The sequence below is a fragment of the Oryctolagus cuniculus genome, chromosome 4 (assembly GCF_051225735.1).
Source record: "Oryctolagus cuniculus isolate XC-2025 breed Fujian yellow rabbit chromosome 4, ASM5122573v1, whole genome shotgun sequence".
In the NCBI taxonomy this organism is placed as follows: domain Eukaryota; kingdom Metazoa; phylum Chordata; class Mammalia; order Lagomorpha; family Leporidae; genus Oryctolagus; species Oryctolagus cuniculus.
The window spans coordinates 143530198-143546142 of record NC_142870.1 but is presented as its reverse complement, the minus strand read 5'-3'; the positions used below and the strand labels follow the sequence as shown (position 1 = coordinate 143546142).

Below are 15945 nucleotides of genomic sequence, written 5' to 3'. Positions count from 1 at the left end.
ACAAAGTGGAAGAGAAGCTATCAGCCACAAGACCCATTGTAGAACTCTGGCTCTAATGGGGTGGGGGAGGAAGGAACAGCCTGCATTATAGAATGGCTAAAGAAATGGAAGGAAGAGAGTAATGTAACAGGATCATTGAAACCATCCTGTGAAAACCTCACTGGCAGAGAGCAACACCAAGGTGAAACCTGCCCATCAAGTCAAGGTCGGTGTTGTGCGCACACACACACACAACTGGAATATGAGCAGAATTAATCAGAACATATAACTAGAAGCATGTGTTTATTTGGCTTCACTTATCAGAGCGTATCAGGATGAAATACTAAGATAGTTGCCCCATTGTTTCCCCACCTAGAGACTGGGAAAATGTTAGCACATAATGCTGCATAATGCTTTCTACATTCAACCGAAACACATGGTTAACTTGCCGAGGTATGCAGCCAGCTGATAAGCCAAGGCAAGGACTACACCCAGGCGGTCTGGTCTGGAGTACCTATTCTTAACACTACCCCAGAATAAATGGGTCGAGCACGCAACGTTAAAGCAGGTCACACTTCGGTGCGCTGCAGTGTGAAACAATTGCTCTCGGTGGCAGAAGATTTGGTTCTGAGATCGCGCCTCCTCCGCCTGTAGAGATAATAACCGCGCGGGGAGTTTGTTGCAAAGAGAGGGATAATGAATGTGCACGTGAACTTCAAACTATGAGCGTGGTTCCTCCTACTAGCTTCTCGGAACAGAAACACTCGTAACCCTGGACTGCAATTTATCAGTCGGTGGAGCCTGTAGCGGCAGAGCGAGACTCCGCCCCCGAGGCCCCGCCCACCGCGCGAGGCAGGTGGGGCCAACGGGTCTTCCCTGCGCATGCGGGAAGTGCCGCCGGCTCCCACCTCTAACCCAGAAGGAGAGTAGCTGGTGTTTCTGAGAGGACGATTCGCAAGGAGGGCCGTGGCGCGCTCCCCTTTGCTCTCCTTTGTGCGGGTCCTTCCCGTGCTCGAGCGGCGTCCAGAGCGTGGCCCAGTCTTGTGTACCTTGCCTGACTTTCGGCAGAGGTGCCTTTGGCTGCCAACAGTTGGCTGTCGAAAGTGCCGGCCCCCGTGCCGGCGCCGGCAGCAGCCGGGTGGGAAGGCTCAAGATGGCGTGCCTGTTAGAGACCCCAATCCGCATGAGCGTCCTCTCGGTGAGTGAGTGAGCCGCTGCGGCCGCCTGCCCGGGAGTCCCGGCCCAGCCCAGCCCGTAGCATTCTTCCGAGCGTGGTGTGGATCCCGGGCACCACCCCCTGGGGTGGCCTCCTGCTCAGCCTTCGGCCGGGGAGTGACGGAGGGGTGGGCGGATGGGGTCGACAGGACCCCGGCCGAGCCGGAGACGTCTCCAACTCTGGGAGCTCGCTCCAGCGCACGTTCCCTGGACAGCGGCCGGCAAGTGGGCTGCTGGGGAGTGCGGGCAGCTGGCTCAGCGGCGCGGCCGGAGCTTCGGCAGGCGTATCGCTGGACGCTCGTTTTAGCGGTGTGGCTTCTGTGGGGCCGAGCGCTCTGCCCTGAGAGGCGCTGGGCTTGCCGCCGGCCTGGGGACGAGCGCCTACTCGGCTCCCTGGGGCTTTGGGCGGGAGAGGTGCAGGCTTTTAGGGCCCCACAGTCTCGGGCCAGGTCGGTGTGGCTTTTTATCGCGTCCCACACCCGGGCACCTGCTGGGGCTGCTCGCATCTTGGCAGTTGTGGGTTTTCTATTAGCTGCAACTCTTGCTAGCGTTCCGTGGTTATTTAAGCTCCCTTTCTCCGCTCGGCTCTGGAGGCGAGGGCTCTGAGACTAAGTTCCCTGCGCTTGTATTCCTTTCTCCTTTAAGGGGAGTCAAACGTTGAAGGAGGTAAGATTTCCCCATTTTTGAGAGAAGGGAACGCATCGACATGCCAGGAAGTCGCATTTTTTTTTTCTGAAGTAAAACAGATAACTTTTATCTTTCACTATGTTACAGGCTGTTCTTGAAAGAACCAGGACTAGGAGTGACAGTCTTTGGTAGATAACCTCGAAGCATTTTGCAACATGTTTCAGTGGTCCAACTCAGAACGGACAGGTCACCAGTGGTTCATCCGCTGTGGGAAACAAGCAAGCAAAGACTGCCCGTCTTTCACAGTGGAGGAAGGTTGAGTGGCACTCTGTCACTTTCCTGCAGACCTGATTTCTTTTCCCAGACTGCACCCACAAATACACTCACCTTTGGGAAAACATTAGCTTGAGTCCGGGTTAGAGCCATGCGGCACACTGCATCTTCGAAAAGGCTGCAGTTGACAGTACAATGATTCTTCAGTGTTTGGAGACTTTTCAGTTAATTTTGGAGGCTGTCAAAGTTTTGGAGGCTGATCCGTTTTAGCAGGTTTTTGTTTTTGTTTTTGTTTTTAATTTACACTACAGCTAGGGAAATACTGTTAGCCCATTGCTGCACCTAGACTGTAATACCTGTGAATATTTTGACTGTTCTCAATTCCCCTTTAATTATCTCCTTTAGATTAGTACTTCTTCAGTTCACATGAAGCTTCTTTATGTAGTTTTTCTTCTTTTTATTTATTTACTTATTTATTTGACAGGTAGAGTTATAGACAGTGAGAGAGAGAGAGAGAGACAGAGAGAAAGGTCTTCCTTACATTGGTTCACTCCCCAAATGGCCGCTATGGCCTGTGCTGCACCTAGCGAAGCCAGGAGCCAGGTGAAGCTTCTTTATGTAAATGATCAACTTGTATAGTGCATACAGTTGGGATTTTTAATTTGTTTCACTTCCTCAGTAAATATTTCCTGTTTACTTTTATTCAAAAACCGCTTGAAGAGTATTTCCAACTAATAGTTAAGATTTGCTTCTGCCCCGTCTCAATAGGGCCATATTTTTATAAAAGGGCTCTTTTAGAGTTTCAGAATCTGGTCTGTCCACTCTTCATCTCTAGAGCCTTGAGAAATCAGAGCTTTGGGTAAGTGATTTAAACTATCTAAACTTTCTGATCTTACTAATCAGAGAAGTCTGTACCTTTTCAAATACTACCCTGGGCAGCACTTTTTAAAATACAATGTGCAGGCCAGCGCTGTGGCTCACTAGGCTAATCCTCTGCCTTGCGGCGCCGGCACACCGGGTTCTAGTCCCGGTCAGGGCGCCGGATTCCGTCCCGGTTGCCCCTCTTCCAGGCCAGCTCTCTGCTGTGGCCAGGGAGTGCAGTGGAGGATGGCCCAAGTCCTTGGGCCCTGCACCCCATGGGAGACCAGGATAAGTACCTGGCTCCTGCCATCGGATCAGTGCGGTGCGCCGGCCGCAGCGCGCCAACCGTGGCGGCCATTGGAGGGTGAACCAACGGCAAAAGGAAGACCTTTCTCTCTGTCTCTCTCTCTCTCTCACTGTCCATTCTGCCTGTCAAAAAAAAAAAAATACAATGTGCAGAAGGAACAGGAAATATTAATCAGAGATTATCCTGAACGGTTGATTCTTTTAATAAACTTACTGTGTACAGTGATATACAAAGCCCTGTATTGTGTACTTAACGGACCAGAATGATGAGATCAGAAATGCCCTAACGAGCTCATGGGCTGGGTGACCATGGCTTGAGAAACATACATTGACCAAGGGTTTTCATCTGAGGCTCTTTATATCGTCTCCTTGAGACATCTCATTCATTCCCATAACCTTGACTGATTGATTTACACAGCTACACCCTTCATCTAGTCTCCTATCTTAAATTGTGTGGATGTCACTTGTCACTTCCAACACAGCACATTCCTAATCCTAAAATACTTGGTCTTGACTTCCCAATTTCTGTTACTGGTATTAGCTTTCCTTGCTCACTCACTGATAAGCCTCCAGAGTCATCTTTGACGTTTTCCCCTCCGTGTCCCTGTATTTACTTAGTCCTTAAGCCAGGTCGCTTCTTTAGTCTTCATGTTTCTCACATCTTTCTGTTGTGATGACCACCTCATTCAGGATCTTTGGTTTGGATCTGTACTGTCACAGTATCCTTTTAATTATTTTTACTGGCCCTAGCATCTTACCCTCTCATTTCAAATCCATTTCCACATTAATTTTCGTAAAGGACAGTTGGGTTAACCACTCCTCTGCTTCAGTTCTTTGTGGATTGCTGTTGCCAGAGAGCTGAAGTTCATATCCAGCTTTGGACTTAAAATCCTTTATCCTCTGCATTAACCTTCTGTCCCTTATAAACTGACTTTCTAAGGTTGAAGTGATAATTCTTCAAGACCCTAGTAACTTTTTTTTTTTTTAAGATTTATTTTTATTTATTTGAGAGACAGAGTGACAGAGGCAGAGACGGAGACAGAGAGGTCTTCCATCTGCTGGTTCACTCCCCAAATGGCTACAGCAGCTAAAGCTGAGCTGATCCAAGGTCAGGAGCTAGGAGTTTCTTTTGGGTCTCCTAACAGGGGCCCCAGGACTTGGGCCATCTTCCACTGCCCTCCCAGGCCATAGCAGAGAGCTGGATTAGAAGTAGAGCAGCTGGGACCAGAACTGGTGCCCATATGGAATGCTTGAGCTTCGGGCTAGGGTTAACCCACTGCGCCACAGCACTGGCCCCGACCCCAGTAACTCTTATTGTCCACTTGTCCCACTGTGCATATGAATTTTAGCTTTGTATGGATTTATTAGTGTTATTTATTTTGAATATCTGTCAGATTTTTTTTAAAGATTTATTTATTTGTTTGAAAGGCAGAGTTACAGAGACACAGAGACAGAGAGAGCTTCCTTCACTGGTTCACTTCCCAAACAACTGTAATGGCCAGAGCTGGGCTGATCTGAAGCCGGGAGCTTCTTGCGGGTCTCCTGTTTGGGTGCAGGGGTCCAAGGTCTTGGATCATATTCTGCTTTCCTGGGCACATTAGCAGGGAGCTGGATTGGAAGTGGAGCAGCTGGCACTTGAACCGGCATCCATATGGGATGCTGGCACCACAGGCGGCACTATGCCTCAGTGCCAGCCCCTTCTGTCTAATTTTGAACTTCAGAATATTGCAGGTGAGCTGTACAGACCTGCCTCTGGTGTTTTGAAGATTTTAACCTAATAAGGAAAATAGGTGCCAAATAATGACATAGTTAATTCATAGTTAATTATGAATGACAAGTATAGTGTGCTGTTCAAACATACCATAGAGGAAATTGATCTAATATGGAGGGCAAAAAGAAGAGGTAGGGGAGGGTTTCCCTGTGGAGGTGACTGAACTGAGAGTTGAAGGATGAGTAAGAACTAACTAGAGGGACCAGTGCTGTGGCACAGTGGGTTAAAGCCCCAGCCTGCAGTGCCGGCATCCCATATGGATGCTGGTTCGAATCCCAGCTGCTTCACTTCCAATCCAGCTCCTTGCTAATGCGCCCAGGAAAGCAGCAGAAGATGGCCCAAGTTTTGGGCCTCTACACCCATGTGGGAGACCTGGAAGAAGTTGCTGGCTCCTGGCTTCAGATCAGCTCAGTTCCAGCCATTGTGGCCATTTGGGAAGTGGATAGAAGACCTCTCTCTCTGTGACTCTGTCTTTCAAATAAATAAAAATAAATAAATCTTCTAAAAAATACAAAAAAGAACTTACTAGAAAAAGTGACAGAAGAGCATTCCAGGCAAAGGGAATTGCTGTTGCAGAGGCTCTAAGCCCTTTAACAATTATTCTGTCTTACTTTCTTAGAGAGTAAATTAATTCAGAGGAAATGCTTGACCTTCTTTTTAATCTCACTATTATAATGCTATGTTTTACAAATGCTAGGTACTCAGTAAGTGTTTGGACCATTTTGAGAAGCTGGATAAACTTTCCAGTTCTCTTTTTAGATTTTGCCATGGCCACCCCTACTCTTTTCAATAAATTCATACCTTTCTCTTATGTTTCTCAAACTTTTATATTATTTTACATTAACTGGATTTTTAAAATATTTTGTTTTGAAATAAGTATAGATTCACGGGACGTTGCTAAGATAGTCCAGAGTGGTCTCCATGTATACTTAGCTTTCATGTTTACTTAAAATCTTGCATAATTAAAGTACCATATCAGAACAAGTAAATTGATATTAGTATAAATATATTTATTTCTATCATTTTATCATGTGCATATTTGTGTAATCACCACTATGACAAGGTATTCCATTACCACAATGATCTCTCTCTACTTTTTTTTTTTTTAAGATTTATTTGAAAGGTAGAGTTACAGAGAGACAGAGGCACAGAGAAAGAGAAAGAAAGAGAGAGAAGGGTCTTCCATCTGCTGGTTGACTCCCCAAATGGCTGCAATGGCCAGAGCTGAGCCAGTCTGAAGCCAGGAGCTAAGAGCTGCTTCTGGGTCTCCCACATGGGTGCAACAGCCCAAGCACTTGGACCATTTTCTGCTGTTTTCCCAGGCGATAGCAGAGAACTGGATCGGAAGAAGAGCAGCCAGGTTTTGAATCAGTGCCCATATGAGATGGCAGCACTGCGGGTGGCAGCTTTACCTGCTATGCCACAGTGCTGGCCCTCCTCATGCTACTTTTTAAGGTCACCCCTAAGTTTCCTCTCCCATCACTTTTATTTTAAAAAAGATTTATTTATTTATTTGAAAGAGTTACACACACACATAGAGAGAGGTCTTCCATCTGCTGGTTAACTCCCCAACTGGCTGCAATGGCCCGAGCTGTGCCGATCTGAAGCCAGGAGCCAGGAGCTACTCCATGTCTTCCCAAGAGAGTGCAGGGACCCAAGGACTTGGGCCATCTTCCACTGCTTTCCTAGGCCGTAACAGAGAGCTGGATTGAAGGTGGAGAGGCCGGGACTCGAACCGGCTCCGATATGGGATGCTGGCACTGCAAGTGCTTTACCCACTATGCCACAGTGCCGGCCCCTCCCATCACTGTTAACTAATGCCTGACAATCATAGATCCGTTGTCCATCTCTATAGTTTTGTTATTTTCTGTAGTGTTATATAAATCATACAGCATGTGATTTTTGGTCATTGGCTTTTGTTATTCAACGTAATGCTTTTGAGATCCATCCAAGTTGTTACATATATTGTTGGCTTATTCCTCATTACTAAGGAGTATACCATGGTATAGATGTACCACAGTTTAATCATTTGCTTACTGGACATTTTGATTATTTCTAGTTTTTGACTACTATAACCTATTGTGAACAATCATGTACAGGTTTTTGTGTGGACCTAATGTTTTATATCATTGAGATAAGTAAATGCAATTGTTAGAGCATATGGTAAATGTATATTTAGTTTTTTTTTTTTTTTTTTTTGACAGGCAGAGTGGACAGTGAGAGAGAGAGACAGAGAGAAAGGTCTTCCTTTTGCCGTTGGTTCACCCTCCAATGGCCGCTGCAGCTGGTGCGTTGCGGCTGGCGCACCGCGGCTGGCACACCGCGCTGATCTGATGGCAGGAGCCAGGTACTTATCCTGGTCTCCCATGGGGTGCAGGGCCCAAGGACTTGGGCCATCCTCCACTGCACTCCCTGGCCACAGCAGAGAGCTGGCCTGGAAGAGGGGCAACCGGGACTAGAACCCGGTGTGCCGGCGCCGCAAGGCGGAGGATTAGCCTAGTGAGCCTCGGCGCCAGCTATATTTGAGTTTTAAAAGGAACTAACAAACTTCTCCCAAGTGACAGTCCCATTTTTCATTGCTGCCAGTAATGTATGAGAGATCCAGTTTCTCTGCCTTTTCCCAGTATTTAGCGTTATTGTTTTATGTTAGCTGCTGTAATACGTATATAGTGATATCATGATCCTAATTTGTATTTTGCTAATGATTTGTAATGTTGAAAATCTTGTAATTGCATATTTGCTACCCATATATCCTCTGGGGGAAGTATTTCATGTTCCTTTACTTGTTTAATTGGATTTTGGACTTCTAATTTGCTTTTGACTATTGAATTTTTTTTTTTTTTTTTAAGATTTATTTATTTGAAAGCAGAGAGAGAGGAAGAACAGAGAAAGAAAGAGAACTTCTGTTCACTGGTTCACTACCCATATGGCCACCATGGCCAGTGCTAGGCCTTGCTGAAGCCAGTAGCCTGGCACCCTGGTGCTTCACAGGTTTTTCCCCTTGCCGGGGGCCAAGTATTCAGACCATCTTCTATTGCTTTCCCAGGTGCGTTAGCAGGGAGCTGGATCAGAAGCAGAGTGTCCAGTCACTGAACTGGTGCTCGATATGAGATACTGTGTTACTGGTGGTCAGCATAACGTGCTGGGCCACAACCCTGGCCCTGACTGTTGAATTTTGAAAGCTCTTTATGTTTTAGGTATGAATCCTTCATCTGTGAGGCTTTACAAGTATTTTCTCCTAGTCTGCAGCTTGTCTTTTCATCCTATTAACCACAAGTTGAAAAATAAACCTTGATCCCAGTCGTCTACTTCGTGCAATAAAGTAATTTCTTGTGCTTGGTGAAGAATTCATAGCCAAAACACCAAAAGCCTGACCTGTTAAAAAATTAATAAATCACATTTAATCAATGAAATTTTATGCTATGTAAAAGACCTGCTTACAAGGATTATTAACGTTTTACTTTGGTCACTTTATAATGGATTAAGAAAGGCAAGAATACAGACAGCTAAGTCACTTGTTGATCTTAATTCCTGCCTTTAAAGTCTTCCCGGTGTCCTTTGGCCTTTTTGGACAGGGCCTTGTTGGAACGCTAGAGGAAATTCCAAGTCTGGGTAGTCCTTTTGTTCTGTTCTTGATAGTTCTAAGCATTTTGTTGGCCTTGGCTATAGCTCTTAATATGGAAACTGATAGAAAAAAAATCTGTTAAGTTCAACTCAATCATATCGGAAGCATAAATTTTGCCTCCCTTGGATTTGGTAATAAATATGAATTGAAATCTGTTCAGCATATGTACAGTTTTGCCACTACTTTACAGAGCACCAGTCAACAACAGGGTATGTTAGGAAATGGTCCTAAGAGAAATTAATCACTGTGAACTTCCTGACATTTAATGGTGATGTGTAAAGAATAGTGCTCATTGTATGTTTCAGACATTTTGCTATGTCTTTAAGGAAATAATTCAGATAACAGGTATTCAAGGAAGAATCAGAAACACCTTCCTGTTTGGGTTTCAGATTTCACCTGGAGAGCTAGCCTTTCTGTTGCTTTCCATTTTCATTAAATTTTAAAATAATGCCAAGGACCAGGAATTTCAGTGATTCTGACTTGTAAATGTTTAATTTCTGATTTGGTAACTTTTTCATAGTACTGTCTGTCATGTTTATTTCTGGTAAAGATATGATATTTGACAGAGCAACTCCTGTTACCATTTGCTGATTGGAGAATAGCTGCCTTCACTGATTGGTGGTGCTGTGATCTCTAGGTTGTCTATGAAAGAATTAGAGGCATCCCAAGTACGAGCAATTTTGCAAAGACAACCTCTCATCCCTTTGCCATTTTGATGAAAGAAAACCATTTTAATCTCATTCCATAAGAATAGTTAGTTAAAGCTGATCTTCTGTATATTAAGATAATCGAAAATGAATCTTGATGTGAATGGAAGGGGAGAGGGAGTGGGAAAGGGGAGGGTTGTGGGTGGGAGGGACGGTATGGGGGGGAAGCCATTGTAATCCATAAGTCGTACTTTGGAAATTTATATTCATTAAATAAAAGATAAAAAAAAAAGGTTAGTTACATTCTGTGGCATATTCATAATGTAGGTGATTGGAGCTAGGGCTGATGAGACTGTGTTAAGCTTTCTATTAAAAGAAAAAAAAATGTTATCCAGGATCTAGCGCTGTGGCATAGTGGGTAAAGCCACTGCCGTTTGGATGCCAGCATCCCATATGGGCACCAGTTTGAGTCCTGGCTGCTCCACTTCCAATCTAGCTTCCTGGAAAATCCAGTACCTGGAAAAGCAGCAGAAAATGGCTTGTGTGCTTGGGCCCCTGCATCCATGTGGGAGACCTAGATGAAGCTCCTGGCTTCGATCAGCTCAACTCCGGCCATTGTGGCCAGTTGGGAGGTGAATCAGAAGGTGGAAGACCTTTCTTTCTGTCTTCGCTCCCCACCCCACCTCTGCTTTTCAAACAAATAAAAATAAAAATATTTTTTAAATGAATGTGATCCAGGAGAAGTTTACAGACCAGAGGATCTATTGGTATTTAGAAGTCTTTCCAACCTGGAATGATTATAGAAATCATGCTGCTTTTGTGTTGTGGCAAGGAGGGGACTAGAAATGTATTAGGCTTTCAAAAAGCTCTGGTGACTGATGGGATGAAGATGAAGAGGACTAAGGAAAAGAGTTCTGATAATCAGAGGATCTTCTTGACCAGCTATGAGCCACAGAATTTTTACATTTTCAGTCAGGTGGTATCATATAAGATGTAAGGATTAGGAGAGGACTAATGTTAGGGAAGCAAGGAAAACTGTGTTTCATTTTCGGTATACTGAATTTGCAGTGTTTGTAGACATCCACTTAAAGGTATCTGTTGGATATTAAGGTTGAGTACTTGCGTCTGGGGTGATGATCATTATTTGGGAGTCATCAGTATATTGATCAATAGTTTTCAGCCTCTTAAGGATAATTATCTCCACACACTCTACACCCAAAAAAAAAATACGCCCAAAGAGTCATGTAATTCCTTTTTTTTTTCTTAAAGATTTATTTATTTACTTGAAAGTCAAGAGTTACAGAGAGGAGAGGCAGAGAGAGAGAAAGGGAGGTCTTCCATCTGCAGTCTCACTCTCCAGTTGGTCACAATGGCCAGAGCTGTGTAGATCCGAAGCTAAGAGCCAGGAGCTTCTTCCAGGTCTCCCATGCAGATACAGGGGCCTAAGGACTTGGGCCATTCTCTACTGCTTTCCCAGGCCACAGCAGAGAGCTGAATTGGAAGTGGAGCAGCTGGGACTCTAACTGGCGCCTGTATGAGATGCTGGCACTGCAGGCAGCAGCTTCACCTGCTACAGTGCAGGCCCCAGAGTCATGTAATTTCAAGGGGTTTGTGGTTTATCTCTAAAAGCAACACATTAGTCCTTGGTTAACTCTTGTCCCAATGTAGTCACAAAACATGTAGCAAAATTTAAAGATCACTTTAAATAATTTTGGACTGTTAAAAATTGTAACAGTATCATTAAGTGTCATGTGTGAGAGTTGCCCAGAGTTTACTAGTGATGTTTCATGAGCAGTACTGTGTCCACGGATAGAGCACTGTGTAGCCCATGGGGTGCAGAGCCAAGTTACCTGGAGATACACACCAGGAGTAAGTAAGGCAGTTGTAGATCTGGGTACAGGCAAAATGGAATAGACAGAAATCATGATATTCACATAATTGTCCCAGGGCCCACAATGTTGATGACAGAACAGAGAGATCCAGAGTGGTACTCTAACAGGAAAGCTAATGCACAAACTGCTGGACTGTTAGGCTGAGTCAGTCAAGCACCATGGATAGCTCCAAGGCAAGGGTATTACTGCTTGTAAGACTGAAGCAAATAAAGCTCTTTGTATCAGGAAGCATCTGGCCTGTCTGGACCTTACTACTTCTGAGGTATACCATGAAAGATGGTACCCAAGATCTCTAAGTCATCGCATGATTGCAATCTTGAGTGATAATTTTAAATTGTTCTTGTGGTCCAGGACAACACCACTCCTGTGTCTGAGTAGCCTCACTTTGTTATGTCAGTATTGAAATAGGCATTTGAATGCATCTTAGTTGATTTCCTGGGCCATCTTACCTTGGGAGGCATTCAAATGAACCTCAATCAACCGGTAGAATATCTCAGTCTTCGTAAACTCAGATCCCTTGTCACGACATGTCTCCCCAGAAATGGTTCTTGCTCTCATGAACTTCTAGATTTTGGTATTTTATATATTCTCTCTCTTTCTAAGGGTCTCTTTGTTTTTGTTTTTATTTTTAAGATTTATTTATTTATTTGAAAGGCAAAGATAGAAGGAAAAAGAGAGATCTCCCATCTGATGGTTCTCTCCCCAAATGGCCACAGTAGCCAGGGATGGGCCAGGCTGAATCCAAGAGCATCTTCCAGGTCTCACATGTGGGTGCAGGGGCCCAGGCACTTGAGCCATCTGCCACTGCTTTCCCAGGCTTATTACCAGGGAACTGGATCGGAAGTGGAGCCACTGGGACTTGAACCAGCACCTGTATGGGATGCAGGCGGAGGTTTAACCTATGCCACAGTGCTGGCCCCTAAGGGTCTTTTTACATTGAAGAGTAAATGGATAGAGTTTTTAATAATGAGAAGCAGATTTAAAGAATTTCTAGACTTAGCTCTGTGATAATCATAGCACTTGATTATAAACTTGAATGCTAAAAATGCTTCCAGTTTTTGAAGTCATCAAAGCATGTTATAGTGATTTTTAATAATATTCATGGGATAGAAAACTGTATTATCACATTAGAAACACACAGAGCTCTTCCATATGTTTGTTCACCTCACAGTGCCTGTGATTTGGGAGCCAGGAACTCAATCCAGTTCTCTCTGGGTGACTGGAAACCAGCCACTTCAGCTATCACCTGCTGCCTCTGGGGGTGCACATTAGTAGGAGCGGAGCCAGGACTCAGAGCCAGGCATTCAAATATGGGATGCAGGTGCCTTAACTGCTAGGCTGCATGCTCACATAAAAAAATCACTGAACCCCAGCGCTCTCCCCACCTCCATTTTAGTGTTTATTTGAAAGGCAGAGCAGTAGGGGGGCGCAGAGGACTGGGGGCGGTAGGGGAGAGAATGAATGGGGATGGGAAAATTAAACTTACATCTACTAGTTCACTTCCCCCAATATCTGGAGCAACCAGGACTGGGCCGGGCCAAAACTGGGAGCCTGGAACTTCCTCTGGGTCTTCCTTTTGGGTGGTAGGAACTCAAGTGCTTAATCAAGTTATGATCTGCTGCTTCCCAGGATGCAAATTAGCTGAAAGCTGGATCAGAAGTGGAGTAGCTGGGATGGGAACCAGCTACTGATAAGGAAAGCAGACGTCCCAGAAAAGAGCTTAAGCTGCTGTGGCATAGTGCCTGCCCCCAAATTCCCACTTTTAAAAACAAAATTGTGTGCACATTCTTAAATTTTAGAATTTCATTTTCAAATTTTATGAACATTGATTAATTTTGAATAGATTCACCTAACATGAATACATGGTTTTCAGTCTGTTGAGAAGTCAACTTATATACAAGTAGATTAAATAAAATTTTATTTTTTAGTATTTTCATAACTTTATTAAATTAAAGCAGATTACATACTAGGACTCTGAGTTGTCGTAAGTATGTTAGATTCTATACTATACTGATGGCACCCAGCTGAACTGTGAAGTGACATTTTAGAAACTTTCCAAAGTTGCTAGAGGCTGCAGAAAAACAGAGCCTTGATAAATCTGGTAAGGAGGATGCTGTGAACTCTAGAATTAGGGAAGAATGAATCCCATGAGAATTTAAGGACTATACAAAAATAGTTGCAGGGATGGGCAAAATAGTTGCTGCAGGTTAAGTCACCATGTACGATGCTGGCCTCCCGTATGAGCTCCAGTTCGAGTCCCAACTATTCCACTTTTGATCCAGCTCACTGCCTGGGAAAGCAGCAGAAGATAGCCTAAATGTTTGGGCCCCTGCCACCCATGTGGAAGACCCAGATGGAGTTGCTGGCCAATGAGGCTATTTGGGGAGTGAACCAGCAGATAGAAGATCTATCTCTCCCTCTGTCTCACTGCCTTTCAACCAAATAAAATAAGTCTTTAAAAAAAAAAAAAAGGTACTGTGTGAGGGGTCTAAAAAGAATGACTTTTTTTTTGACAGGCAGAGTTAGAGAGAGAGACAGAAAGGTCTTCTTTCTGTTGGTTCACCCCCCAAATGGCTGCTACGGCTGGTGCGCTGCACCGATCTGAAGCCAGGAGCCAGACACTTCCTCCTGGTCTCCCATGTGGGTGCAGGGCCCAAGCACTTGGGCCATCCTCCACTGCCTTCCTGGGCCACAGCAGAGAGCTGGACTGGAAGAGGAGCAACTGGGACAGAACCAGCGCCCCAACCGGGACTAGAACCCGGAGTACCGTCACCACAGGCAGAGGATTAGCCTAGTGAGCTGCAGCGCCAGCCGAAAGAATGACTTTTTAAATTTGATTGAACCCTGATGGAGGCAGAAGTTGACCAGAAACCAAAGAGCAAAACAAAATTAAAAAAGAAAAGAAAAGAAAGAGAAAAAAGGGGAAGGAATAAACCACATAACAACATTAGGTTTTACAAATTCTTTCTTATTTTTTTTTCCTTAGGAATATTGGAATATATAGGAAGGGCATAGCAGCTGTCTGCAAGTAAATGTCTTTAGTAATAGTGCTATCCTTTTTTGTATTGCTCCAGAGGGAGGTAGATTTTTTCCCCTCAAAAGTTAGGAAAGGATTGTCTAGCAGTTAGTTTTGTTCTAATAGTGAAATCAACTCTGTGGCAGGGAAACCCTGTACATCAGCAGAACTCTTCCAGCAACAGTGAGGCAGCATTTAAGGTTTGTGTATCTCATGATCGCATGAGAACATAACCAAATCAGCGGGGGAGCCACGTGGTGTAATATTAAGGCACAGTTTAACATGCTGCTTTCACAGTTTTGGTTTCTGACAATACTGGGTTGTGGCAGCCATGTTCTCTCTAGGGACATTAAATGTCCCTGGACTTTAAAGTGAATAATTGTGGGGGACGGCATCGTGGGGTGGTGGGTTAGGCCGCCTTCTGCAATGCTGACATCCCAAATAGGCACTGGTTTGAGATCCGGCTGCTCCATGTCCAATCCAGCTTGCTGCCAGTGCACCTGGGAAAGCAGTAGAGGATGCCCCAAGTGCTTGTGTCCCCGCACCCATATAGGACACTCAAAAGAAGCTCCTGGCTTCGGACTGGCCCAGCCCTGGCTGTTGCCGCCATTTGGGGAGTCAATGGAAGAACCCTCTCTCTGCAACTCTGCCTTTCAAATAAATAAGTGCAACCTTTTTTTAAATGAAGTGAATAATTGTGACTTTGTGATTGATCTGAGTAGTGCATTGATAAGGCATTCCAGACAATTAGCACAGTGGCAAAAGGAAGTATTTTTACAGGCATTAGGAGATCAAATTTAGATTTCATGTTGTTTGGGGACAGGGAAGAAGTTCTGGAGCTTCCGATTGACTGGAACATTAAGAGCTGTTTCAGCTAATGGTTTCCAACTCTATCAGACTCAGACCTTCTTGTTAGAATAGATATTTTACAGCACCTCCTTGACTGGCCTGAAGTGATATTCATAGATAAGTTGGCTGGCATAATGGGTCAGCTGTGATAACTGAGAAAAACAGGAAACTAAAGTCTTTCAAATGTGTAAATACTTGGGTACTTCTATACCAAGTATTTGCAATAAGGTAGTGATATATTTATAAATGTACACAGTTTGGCTGTGAATGTGACAGCCACTCTGCAGACTAATAAAAGTGTTTTGTAATTGTCTCTTACATACAATAAATTTTATTTTTATGTGACTTTCTGAAATGAATAGCTTTTCATAAAGTTCCTAACAAGATGATGTGCAACTTTGTTGTTGTTATTGTTGTTGTTCATATGGGAATTGCATCCTTGGAAAAGTATACATTAAAATGATAGAAAACATATCAAGTTTATTTGTAGAATGTAGTAGGATCTAAACTCAAACAGTTATAAATGGGCTTTTTGCCTACTTGACTGGATAGTCGAAAGTTGCAGGATATGGGCCTTTTGCATCTTTAGGTCACATCTCTAGATATCAGTAGCAATTTGTTGTCACTGTGACAACCAAAATCACTTGTCCAGATTCACATAATGCCTGCCAGGAAGTAGTGCTGCCTGTTGGGAACTGCTGAGATCATGGGGCTTTTTGAGTGGTGTGTGTATCTCAATATACCTCCCTCTTTTATCTCCTCCAATTCCTCCTGCCCCCAGCTCATGGCAGTGTGGTTATAGTATAAGGACTTGGGAAAAAAATGTGCTATTGAACATTTTCTGCATCCTGTGCATAATCCTCTACTATATCACTTGGTTATAT

At 44.2% G+C, this 15945-nt stretch overlaps 1 protein-coding gene across 15 annotated transcripts in view; it reads left to right on the top strand.

Moving 5' to 3' along the window:
- The window catches only part of ARMC8 (armadillo repeat containing 8), an 862269-nt gene that overhangs the window by 748127 nt on the left and 98197 nt on the right, over nt 1-15945 (top strand). For 9 of the 15 annotated variants that reach the window (XM_070072762.2, XM_070072760.2, XM_070072758.2 and 6 more), the window contains exon 1: nt 1109-1177. The exons of 5 other annotated variants lie outside the window; for them this stretch is intronic. Coding sequence is in view for 6 of the 10 variants with exons in the window: in XM_002716507.6 (XP_002716553.1) it covers nt 1133-1177 (45 nt within the window). In the remaining 4 variants the exon portion in view is untranslated. Of the gene's footprint in view, nt 1-1108; nt 1178-15945 lie in introns of those variants that run through there. One more of the 15 variants, XM_089332200.1, reaches the window with a different exon arrangement.